The following is a 12,694-nucleotide window of genomic DNA, read 5'->3' as shown; positions in this document are numbered from 1 at the left end:
GTCGAATGTTTATTTTCGACCAGAAACCCCTTAAAATATTCAAAAACCAAAGTGCGGGAAAATTCCCGCCACATGGATATTTTCGACCGGCAATTATTTTCGACCAAGCCCATGGGCGGGAAAAAGTCGGAGGGTTATTTTCGACCAATTAATTTCGACTGGCCTTAATTTCGACTGTTTCCGGTCGAATTTATTAATTTCGACCGTTGACGGTCGAAATTATTGTCCGGTCGAAAATAACTGGTCGAAATTAGCCGCTTTTCTTGTAGTGCTTCATGCAGCAATGAATTGCATAAATTGTAATAATCTGGAGCAAAGTTTTTGAGGGTGTGCAGGACATGAATTACAAATATATATTATCTTAAACAGGAAACTGTGTTAACTGGATTTTGGGGCGAACAAAAATTTGTCCCAAAATACTTGTCTCTCTCTTCTTTCAATACAAATTTATCTACATATTAATTGTGATTTTTTTGAAACTCAACATTATTCTCATTTCTCAATGCACTAAATCCCTATATTTATTGTGATTTTTTTGAAACTCAACAATATTCTCACTTATCAATGCACTAATTAATGATACATGAGATAAGATTCTATCTAACCAACTTTTTTCTTAATATGTGTGTTTATTCCAAAATAGACCTATAAATTGAGACGGAGGGAGTATTTGACACTGTATAATGAATGGCTTCGATTAAATTTCACACTGCTTCTATTTTATTAGTTATTAATTAAAGATGTCTCACAAAAGAGTTGAATTACAAGATAAGAGTGTAAAAATGAAGTATGGTGTCCAGGTGATTTAATAGTGTTAATGGCGATAATTGATATTATATAAATGTCGAACTAAACAAGTTCATTTGTTTACAATTTTACATAGTAGGAAATAATGGCAAGCCAGCTATATATAGTTTGCTAGGGGTAGAAGCAATCAATCAATATATATATATAAAGGAGGATGCGGGCGCCTCTAGAATTCCTAGATTCAGTCTTTTGATTTTTCTTAAATTTCGGAGAGAAAATATAGTTATAATTCAAAAAATCATGTTCAAGAATTCTAAAGGTAATACAATTCTTTTATTATCGGATTCTAAAAGTAATACTCTAGAATCTAGGCGCCTCTAGAATTCCTCCTTTTGATTTTTCTTAAATTTCGGAGAGAAAATATAGTTATAATTCAAAAAATCATGTTCAAAAATTCTAAAGGTAATACAATTCTTTTTTTATCGGATTCCAAAGGTAATACTCTAGAATCTGGGCGCCTCTAGAATTCCTCGATTCAGTCTTCTGATTTTTCTTAAATTTCGGAGAGAAAATATAGTTATAATTCAAAAAATCATGTTCAAGAATTCTAAAGATAATACAATTCTTTTCTTATCGGATTCTAAAGGTAATACTCTAGAATCTATTAAAAGAATTCTAACCGGTATAGGAATCTTAAAAGAAAAGAGAGATAATTCTAAACAGTTAAGAAATAGGGATCTTAAAAAAAAATATAATAGCTAAAATTTATGAAATTCTAAGTAGTGAAGAAATAGGAATCTTAAAAGAAAAAAGAGATAATTCTAAACAATTAAGAAATAGAAATCTTAAAGAAAAATATAATAGCTAAAATCTATGAAATTGGATATATTTATCCAATTGTAATTATAATTTTGTCATAATGTAAATGATTCTTGATTAGTATTGTATTTCAGGGGAGGGCGGCCCAAATTAATTTTTATCTAAATAATAATAAATTTTCTATTAGTATTATGTTTGACGGGAAAGCAGCTAAAATAATTTTTTTATCTAAGTTATAATATTTTTTTTATTCAAACGGACCACAACTTAAAATAATTTTTATCCAATTATAATCTTTAACTTTATCATAATTATAATAATTTTTATTAGTATTGTGTTTGACGGTAGGCCGACACCAACTAATATCTATATTATAATGTTTTGTTATTAGCATTGTGTTCGACAAGTGAGCGGCTCAAACTAATTTTTATCTATATAATTATATTTAATTTTATCATAATTATAATAATTATTGATTAATATTGTCTTTGATAGGAGGGCGAGTCAAACAATTTTTTTATTAGTATTGTGTTCGACAAAAGGGACACTTAAACAAATTTTTATATTAATTATAATATTTTTTATTAATGATATGTTTAACGGGAACACGACTCAAAATAACTTTTATGCAATTATAATATTATTTTGTATCAAAATTTATAAAAAAGATCCTTTATTAGTATTGTGTTTGAGGGGAGGGCGGCCCAAATTAATTTTTATCAAAATAATAATAAATTTTCTGTTAGTATTATGTTTGACAAGAAAATAGGTAGAACAATTTTTTATCTAAATTTATAATAAATTCATAACGCCGCCGCGAAGCGCGGCTTTATTCACTAGTTTGAATTCTAAGAGCACAACAGCTGCCCTGTTTAGTGTCCTAAGTCATAATATATGGCAGTTGATGAAAAAACTTGATCCAACAATATTCTAGTGATGCCTTATATCACTAGGACAACCCATTCAAACCCTATTTTTGAGGCTCTCTCTCCTTGCCCTATCTCATATTTTATAATAAATTCTTATCAACATTTTCTTTCTCTCTCTATTTTATGTTATGTTTTAATGATGAAAGTGAACTTTTAATAATAAAATATTAAACATATAGTGAAAATAAGGTACATTGTTGGAGTTGAAGTTAGTAGAATATGTCCTAAACTATTAAGACATAATTTTTTATATTATATTTAGGCCTCCAACTAGGACACTGTTGGACTTGCTCTAAGCTTTTGAAAAAACAACTTAAACCAAAACTACACAAGACCTCGACCTACGCAAGTAGTCTCGATGGCTTATACATTTATATTTTATCAAATAGAAGTCACATATCATAGGCAAATCCGATTATGTTAAATCAGCTAGGTATTGGAGAGATGTCCCAGAAAGATTCTCCCCAATATACACCAGGGCCATGTAACCGAGCTGGGAAAGAAAGTTTACGCAACAAACTACATTAGCTTTCCAGATCTTAAGCTAGATAAACAAGGACAAAATTTTCAACAAGACCTTAAATCTGTGATATATTTAGCAGCATTCTTTAGGGTTTTAGCTTGATGTCGAGTTTTTCTTCTGCTGCCACTACATGTTTAAGACCAGAAAATTTGACTGTAGAGCTGGACATTCAAGATGTGAAAGCTGTATCATCTTGCTGTGTCTCCCATAATGTAACCTAAGTTTAACAAGGATCCACTTTGCACCCAAGTACACCTAAAACACATGAGCATTCAGCTATGTCATTGAAGGTTAAACTGGTGTATGGTATTTGAAGCAGCCACTGGAATACTGGATGTTCAAACTTGCAAGTATGACCCAATTTGCACTATCCGTTCTGCACGTAGAAACTGCAGGTCTGCACACCCTGTTCAACAAAGAAAATTATATGTACATGTACTCAATGCTGCATGCACTATCTCATAGCCTTTTGAATCTAATTAGCACTTCATACCAATACATATAACAGTCATCCAGAAAATATCAATAAGCATGAAAAAACTATTACAGAATATGGACTGGTAATATCCATTCGTTACAATCAACATGTGATTATACATTCATACATACATACATACATACATACATGCATTGTTGCCTATACATATGTGTGTTAGCGTGTGTTTGGCGTTCCCAAAAATTCGGCAAACAATTCGACAGACTATGAAGCAGATCCTCCAAGTGCTAGTAATATTCGTTTATAAACTACTGATACGTTACTTGTTTGGGAACTTGGAGTCCATTCAAAATTCTGGAATTTGGTACAAATGACAGTTGTGTATAACAAAGAGTAGTTGGATTTAGTTCAATCCCGAGGCATTCAATATAAGCATATTAAAATTAAAGAATTTAAGATGACAACTCAATTGATGTCACTGAAAACCCATCATTTGAAAGGAATTGTATGTTCCATATTAATAAAGAGCTAGGGACAATGAAAGCATAGAGTTTAGGTTGCAAGTTGGCCTTTAAAATAAATGTGCCTAAGAGTAATGAGGATACGAGCCGGCTCTACTAAAAGGGATTTGCTTAAAGGAGGAATCCACAAGAAAGGACCCCAAAGAATATGACCAAGATGTGGGGAAAGAATAACAAAAAAATAATATATGATAAGCAAAAGTGACTAGTCTTTATTAATAAGATTGCAGAACAACTGAGATCCCAAGAGATACTCTCATTCTTCGATATGATAGGAGGGAGTATCACAAAGACCTCAAATGTGTCAAAACTGGGAAAGAGAAATAACAAACGGAAAGGCACGCCCACTCGCCCCTAATAAACTCCAAAACAAATATTAGCCATTTGAGGACTATGCAATTGTTGATCATCATGAATAGACAGAGGAATGAGGTTGTGCACAAACTAAAATATATTTCACATTCTTTCAACTTAATCATGCCTACAAAAAAAAAACAAGTTTACCTGAGTTGTATTATGGCGCAAATAATTAAAATCGGGTGCATACTTCAACAAACATGTCCAGATATATATATATATATATATATATATATATATATATATATATATGATTAATATTATTTAGTTAGAGGATAACATAAGTATGATCCAACTTCTATCATGACCATATACATATAAATATGTCTGGATCTGAAAAGGTTAAAATATAGATGAACCAGAGAGCGTCCTTGTAAGTTCTAAAAGACCAGCAGACTCTCTAAAAGGGCATATTACATGCTAATCTCAAGACATTATTATACATTTACAAAAACCATATGATGAATATTCGCAATACGAAGTATTGATTGTGCTTGCAATTCAGCTTCATTGCAATAAGGCACAAAAGCAGAGAGAGGAATATAAATTAATTTGACAATGTAAACAAAGTATATATCAATTTTTAAATGATTTAACAATATTAGCACGATGGAGATGTTCCACATATCTTCAACACTAAATTAAGTCTAGAACCAACGTTCACCTTTCTCACGAACCTTTCCTTCCACAAAATAAACCCTCATATAAAACACTTATAAGACTATATTTCGCCTTTTAGAATAGGACTAAATTTGGGTATTGCCTGCTCAGACAGTAAGAAATCGTGCTCACCGGGTAAGAGACTAATTACTAGTAAAACTAATATATAAAATAAATAAATAACTTATAAAGTTCAAAGCTAATTTGATCTGCAGGGTAATATCATCAATTATAAGAATTGCCATCATATATGATGCAGTAACAGATTTACGCATTCGATTGAGCAAACAATGTTTTTTATATAATCTATACAAATCTTCTGCAAAGTATATCCTTCGGACAAACATAAAGTTATAATATAACAACTTAGCAATATAAAGACCAATCTGCACCAAGTAAATCATCATAGAATTAAAGTATAAAACCGCAAAAGAGATCTAACACAAAGAAATGTGAAAAGAAATATATAATGCATGCATCAAATGTGAAACAAACTATAACATAAAAGGAGAAAAGAATTAAAAAAGGGCAAAGTAAGGATCCGAACTCTGGAGCACAAAAAAAATTGAGAAATTGAATAAGGAGGGACTGAATTGGTGTTGTGGTTTGTAGAAAAAAGTCTTATGACCACAGTCCACATATGTTATATAAGAAAATATGAATTCACGTGCCTATAATACAGAAACTAATGGGAACTACAACTACTTCTACCATTGGCAAACCTGCAGCTGTAAGTAGGTGATATCTTGACTTGTCATAAGTAATGTGTCTAGTTTCAGAAGTTATATTGCAAAATTCCATGTCCTCATGTGTTACAATTAAAATATCCAAGATTTATATTACGGGTATATTAATAGCTAGCTTAAAGCTAATGAGATTCTTTTGGTTTTCATGATAAAAGTAATCCCAAACAAGACATATTCAGGATAGGGTATAGAACTTAAAAATAGCTAAGCAAAATGGCAAGAATCATGATCCCCAAGCAGAGCTTTCACCACTTGTGCAACCCAAATCAGAAGTTTATGTTGGAAACGTGTATGGGTTTCTACGAAAATAAAACTAAATTTTCAGTATAACAAGCACACACTTTATATATTAATATCTCAGTATTACAAACTCTAGGCTACAGCCTTTTACACTGACGGGTTACAACCTTTCTCTTTTCTCACAGAGAGCTTCGGCTCTTTTTTTCTTTTGCTTTCTATTTCACTCGGTGTGTATTTTCAATAACAGCAACTAGCTATTTATAGCCTTCACAATATAAGTACCTACATCAGCGCTTACTTCTTTTACCTTGCTGATCTAAACCATTACATAGGCTACTTAAATACCAGCCTACCATATTTCAGGGATGTTTATCTGGTGCAAGTTATTTCTTAGCTGCTGCAATTAATTCTTTTGCTTGACTACTTAGCTGTGACTTAGCTGCTACTTATATGTTTGTTCTTTCTTTTGTTTTATATGACAAAGTCATTCATACACAGCTCAGCTATTATCAAATAATGTAACCTCCAGCTTTCACCTTTCTAGGTTATTGCTTTCCCCGTATATATTTTTTTTTTTTTTTTTTTTTTTTTTTTTTTTTGCTAATTGAATACACACGCACACGTGGGGAGTCGAACTCCCGACCTCCCGCAAGGGGGTACAAGAGCTCTACCGCCACACCAACACTTTGTTGGCTGCTTTCCCCGTATATTGTTGTACATTTGCACCTCTGTTTCTTTATCACACACGGGTTTGACTTTCTCCTTGCATGCATGCAGATTATAGAACATTTATTCAGCCCACCATTTATCCAGGAATTGCTGCTGGCAACTGTTTTCATTTTCTTTCTTTCATATTACTTCATTTGGGAGAGTTTGAATTCTAACAGTTTATGCATTTCTTTTTCAGTGAACAAATAAATTTTTGGCTAAAAGTTACCAAGTTTTGACGGAAACTTACAATGTATGTAATAAATCATTTCAGATGAGCACAATGATCATACCTGGCATAATGGTAGCCCTAAGTGGCTAAAAACACAATTTTTCTTTGATGCCATCCAGTCTGCTGGCTGGTGATACTTGCAAGAGAGCTCGGATGCAGCCCTCGTTCTTCATGTAATATTGACACTCCGGTTGGCCTGGTCTCTGCAAAAACAGTTGTTCCATCTGGCTATTAGTTGAAGGACCAGCATATGAAGGTAGAGGAGCACAAGGTCCTCCAAATGCAGGAGTGGAAGAAGATAGTGGTGTCATGCCATACAAAGAAGCAACTTTGACTGAAGGTTGCACACCAGGAGACATTGTAGGGCTTACAGGTCCCTATATCATGTCATTTGTGTTCACCATAAGAATAATAGCCATAGATGGGTTAGATCTTCAAAAAGGGAAAAGCAAATTAATTTACCAATTAAGGACTCCAGTTTGGAACAGGCATCACACTTTGGGGAAGTAGGAGTGGACCATAACCACCTGATACATATGAAACCGGCAATGAACATACAACTTCATCCACAAAGCCCTAAAATGTCTACCAAAATCAACACAATAACTCCAAAAAAGCGAATAAATTTCCAATGCACATCTGAAAACGAACAAGCTCACTGAGCGGACGAACAAATCTGAAGACAAGTTTATACAAGAACAAAAAAAAATATATCGATATTTAAATCACATCCTTAACAAATTCTATACCAATTGATATTTTTATATCAGCTCCTTACTAACAAACCAATAAAAAGCGCACACAGATATTAGACATTCAACCAAAACTTATAAACCCCCTCTTTTGGTAAAAACACATGCAAGATATCACACATGCATTATGGGCATCTTTTATTAATCAACATCTCCTTCCACATGCATCCGCCAAACAGCCAACTAAATAATCATGACAGGCTGAACAACGAAGAACAACGAAACGACCAGGAACTTGGTAGCGCTACCCCCTATAAAGTACAAATTTATATATTTGCAAATTTGCAGCATTCGTGATGCTCAATAGGATATGGATCTCCATTGACTCTAACAGATACATCAAACAAGATTAAGAGCGGGACAAAGGGGGATGTCTCCGCGTTAAGGCCAACTCTGATGCCAGCCGTTCCAGCAATTCTTGATCGTATCAGGGATGGTGTGTGGAAAAAGGTGTGAACTGACTCTTTAGACTCTGTAAATTTACCATATCTCAATAAGTAATTTACCAGACGACCTGAGTTTTAGGAGGCCGTGTTCGTTTTATGCTGTCTGGAGGTGCTCCTCTTTCTGGAAATACTCAAAGATTTACCAACATCTGCCTCGGGTAAGATCTACGAAAAAATTCTGTTAGTACTAAATTTGTTGCCTTAAACGTCCACAATGTAACAAGCTACATCCATAATACAAAAAAAATTTCTGTTATTACTGAATTTGTTGCGTCTATCATATTACAGTGTCCCGGTAGTTCAAGGGTATGGGCTCACCGAGACTTGTGCTGCTGCAACTTTCTCCGAGCATGATGATACATCCATTGGCCGTGTTGGACCTCCACTTTCTTGCGCCATCATCAAGGTAATCATGTCTAATAACAATTCAGCACAATATATCAGCTCGCTCTAAACAAATCTTTCTGTATTTTAGTTGATAGATTGGCCTGAAGGCGGCTATTTGGCGAATGATTCTCCAATTCCTCGGGGAGAAATAGTGGTTGGGGGACCTCATGTTAGTGTTGGTTATTTTAAAAACGATGAGAAAACAAAGGAAGTATACAAGGTACTTACATGACATACTGTACTGTGCAATCACTTGAATCCTTGAATTTCTTATGAGTGATGCACCATATTAATAGACTGTTGCCAGAGGTGGTTCTACACGGGCGACATAGGGCGATTTCATGCTGATGGCTGCCTTGAGATAATTGATCGCAAAAAAGATATTGTAAAACTTCAGCATGGTGAATATGTCTCATTAGGAAAGGTAGATGAGTAAGCCGAGTTCTCTACTTCAGATTGTATCGTATTCAGATTTCAATGTCGACTTGTTCTGCATTTGCAGGTTGAGGCTGCTCTTGTTATCAGCCCTTATGTTGAGATCATTGTGTTGCACGCTGATCCTTATCGCAACCATTGTGTGGCTTTAGTGGTGGTCTGCCGGCCAGCATTGGAGGATTGGGCGTTAAGTCAGGGCATCAAATATGTGAGTTTCTCAGATTTATGCTTCAAGGAAGATGCAGTTAAGGAAGTTCTTGGATCTCTCAGAAAGGTATATACAACATGACAAACAATTTCTGTCAATATCACTATCATTTTACAAGCACTGATGCAATGAGCTTCTTCTTTACAGAAGGTGATTTTTGTAATAATCATATTTATGTTACCGTGATTGGTAAAATAAATCCACAAAACCCCAAAATGACTGGAAAATAAGGAAGAGAAATCAATTTATGTATCTAAAGTATGATTTACAAAAGATAAGCCAAAAAAACAAAAGTTAAGATTAAATTTATACCAGATCCTCGTAGTCTTCTTTAGGGCTGAGCATTCGGTCGGTTCGGTTCAAAACCGAACCGAACCGAAATAACCGAAAACCGAAATTCAAATTTTTTACTAAACCGAACCGAACCGAATTATCTATTAAACCGAACCGAAACCGAACCGAAACCGAACCGAAATAATTCGGTTTCGGTTATGAAAAAACCGAATTTTTAGCAATTAGCAAATCATCAAGAATTTAGGTACACAAATGACAAACATTCAGTTCAATTTCAACATCACAGGACAGTGCGTGGGTACTGGTTCTTAATAAAAAACAGAATTTAAATGGAGGTGCTTGTGAAGTTGTGATCTGTTCTGCCAAATTTCAATGCAACTTAATTGATACATAATCAACTTGATACGGATTAGCTTGGATACCTCTGAAAGAATCTTTGATTCTTGAAGTTGGCGGATGCAGGGATGAGGGAGAGGCGGAGTCACGGCGGCGGCGTGTAATAAGATTAGGTATACGAGAAACTGGGTGTGGGCAAGCCGCAAGTCTAATCTGTTTCTATTTTGTATTTTCTATTCTATATTACATATATATTATATTATTTAAAAAATAATAAATATATAATTCGGTTATTTCGGTTATAACCGTATTTATAATTCTAATAACCGAACCGAACCGAATAACAATTCGGTCAATAACCGAAAACCGAACTAACCGAAATTTTCAGAAAAATAAAAACCGAACCTAACCAGAATTGCACGGTTCGGTTCGGTTATTCGGTTTCGGTTCGGTTTTGCTCAGCCCTAGTCTTCTTTATTATGTCCTCATGTCAATTTTTTTGTCCTTCTCTTTCTGACACAATGCTACTATCCTGAACAAAGTTAAAAAATTTAATTAATAATGAAGCTTAGGATTACAGAATGTAGATGAAAACAAACTATATAATGCGGAAAACTGGACCCACAAGAATCTCGATTGGTGGTCATTATCCCCCACCCAACTTGATTGGCCATTTCACCTTCTTTACAGATCCCTAGTCAATTATTTTAACTCTGTCAACAAACAAGTAGAAAAATGAACTAACTGCCTATCATAAAAATTTCACACCACGGTTGTGAGGATCCAAAACATACCTAAGTGCAAAAGCCTCAGAATAAGAGCATTGCATAGAAGTGAACAATGAATTTCTTTATAAAATTCTATAATTACATTGAACATTACACATAAATAATACACTCAAAGAAATCAATGGAAAAGTTAATAGATTATATTATTAGAACCATGCTCAATTAATATGCCAGATAATGGGAAAATGCTCAAATATATAACAATACATGCAATCCTTCCTCTACCGGATCATGGGAAATAAATTTGTTGGCTGTTGCTTTTTACATAATCAACCAAATACCAATCTGTGCCCGTGTTCCATATACACAATATAAAAAGATGAACAAATTGTAAATAGAATTTATGTATATCATTTAGTTAGATGCATACTTGGAAAAAGCCAACTTTTTGACCATATACTTTATATTAACAGCGCATAAACCACATTTGGAAGCTAATGCAGAGTAGTTAAATCAAATACTAGGCAACCCCACATTTTACGAACAAAATCCAAATGATCCAAATCCTTGAAACAAAAAAAATTATGAAAATATAAATGACTTATCGCTGTTCCACATTATCTTTGTGTGTTTCAGACTATACACAAAAACTTAATAAAAAATAACGAATGATTGTTTGTCCTAAAGACTGCTTGCGACATACAATTATTATATTAACACACTGAAACTGATAATATAAGGAAAACACCTATGGCTAGCTGCAATTCAGACAATTTATGAAAGAGTTCAGAACTCTATAATGATCGGTGGTACCTATTAATCGCACCTTTGTAGTCCGCATGGGAGGTGGGCGGCGACTGACGGATTGAGAAAATTAAAATCGAAAACCCCCTAATTTGTAGGGAAATCCCTAATTTACTGAGAAGTCGCAAAGAGCGAAGAGGATCGTTGTGACATAATCATCTTATATCATTTACATGAGCAAGGATTCCAGTCGCCAAGGAACTTACTGATACACTCTTCAACAAATAATAATAAGTAGCAGACTAACTCAATCTTTATTCAAGATGAAAGCTAGGATGTCAACTCCAGAGAATAAGTCTATATATGAGAGAGACTATTCTGATGGAAATCAACTCATAGGTGCCAAGTTCATTACAGAGAGTTTTCAGAGAATTAGAAATGAGATAACAATTTAGATGCCTTTCCTACTCCCCAAGACACTGTCTAAATAGCTGTTACAAAATGCAAATGATAGCTAAATGTAAATGTAAATGAAATGCAGGTAGTATAGGACGCACAGGACCACAAATCTTCTAAGAGCATCTCCAACGGGGGTTGCTAAGTAGAGTTGCTTAAAATGCCAAATCATCAAAAGTACTACTATTTTATTTTCTCTCTCTTCATTTGTACTTTTGGCAACTTCTACCTATATATTTGCTCCAATGGTTGGCACCCAAAGTTGCCACACATTTATATAAAAAAATTAAATTAAACATAAGTATAATAAGATAGGGAAGTATATGACTTTAGGGTGATATATCAACTTTTATCTATTTTAAGAGGGTGTCAAAAGTTGGCAACTTTACTTGGCACTCCTTGTACTCCAATGGAGAGCCAACAAGAGTGCCATGCCATGTCATGCCACATGGCACTTAAGCACTCTTCTTGGCACCCCCATTGGAGATGCTCTAACGGCTCCTGCCACCTTGGCCCATCTCAGTTGTACCCATGCAGTTATTCTGGTCCCCTTGTGCCAGCTCAACAGTTGTGATTATATCAATACTCCCCGCTTGAGAGGATCCTTGACCCCAAGGATCGAATTTCGGGAACTGGTGCATTATCACTCTAGCATCTTCCCATGTCGCCTCTTCCACAAGTAGATGTTGCCATTGAACCAACCATTGTACAGTTGCTGCATTCCGACGCTTAATAGTCCTAACTTCAATAATCTTCTCCGGAATTTTTGGCTCGATTATGCTAGCTGAATCATAAGTTGGAGGGATTTATGTATCTATCTCAGTAGGAGCTGGGCCTCGATGTCGTTTGAGGAGGGTTACGTGAAATGTGGGATGGATACGTGAAGAAGCGGGAAGCTGTAATGTATAAGCCACTGCCCCAACACGTTTAAGAATCTTGTAAGGTCCAAAGTACTTTGCAGCTAGTTTAGGAACTGGTCGTCGAGCTACT

The 12,694-nt window shown here is 34.6% G+C and overlaps 1 protein-coding gene and 1 long non-coding RNA gene across 4 annotated transcripts; one reads left to right on the top strand and one right to left on the bottom strand.

Moving 5' to 3' along the window:
* Window positions 1-2,820: 2,820 nt before the first annotated feature.
* On the bottom strand, window positions 2,821-11,816 carry LOC108208779 (uncharacterized). 3 transcript variants are annotated; one of them, XR_010288708.1, is made up of 4 exons: window positions 11,318-11,816; window positions 7,381-7,445; window positions 6,980-7,295; window positions 2,821-3,424 (listed from the first exon to the last, which is right to left on the bottom strand). It is a non-coding gene; the product is annotated as an uncharacterized LOC108208779 (long non-coding RNA). The 3 variants fall into 3 exon arrangements; XR_010288710.1 differs by having other exon boundaries at window positions 11,331-11,816; XR_010288709.1 differs by lacking the exon at window positions 11,318-11,816 and adding an exon at window positions 9,863-11,201.
* On the top strand, window positions 7,371-8,735 carry LOC108207220 (long chain acyl-CoA synthetase 9, chloroplastic-like). Its single transcript, XM_064086266.1, has 3 exons — window positions 7,371-8,274; window positions 8,405-8,522; window positions 8,592-8,735. The coding sequence occupies exons 1-3, from the start codon at window positions 8,213-8,215 to the stop codon at window positions 8,733-8,735; spliced, it is 324 nt and encodes a 107-aa protein (XP_063942336.1). The 5' UTR covers window positions 7,371-8,212.
* Window positions 11,817-12,694: the final 878 nt, after the last annotated feature.

The sequence above is a fragment of the Daucus carota genome, chromosome 2 (assembly GCF_001625215.2).
Source record: "Daucus carota subsp. sativus chromosome 2, DH1 v3.0, whole genome shotgun sequence".
Taxonomy (NCBI): Eukaryota; Viridiplantae; Streptophyta; class Magnoliopsida; order Apiales; family Apiaceae; genus Daucus; species Daucus carota.
This window is presented reverse-complemented; position numbering and strand designations above follow the sequence as displayed.

Coding starts and splice junctions, on each gene's coding strand:
- LOC108207220 (XM_064086266.1), top strand. CDS start 8,213: ATGCTGTCTGGAGGTGCTCCTCTTTCTGGAAATACTCAAAGATTTACC. Junction 8,275..8,404: donor TTTACCAACATCTGCCTCGG/GTAAGATCTACG, acceptor ATCATATTACAG/TGTCCCGGTAGTTCAAGGGT. Junction 8,523..8,591: donor TTTCTTGCGCCATCATCAAG/GTAATCATGTCT, acceptor TCTGTATTTTAG/TTGATAGATTGGCCTGAAGG.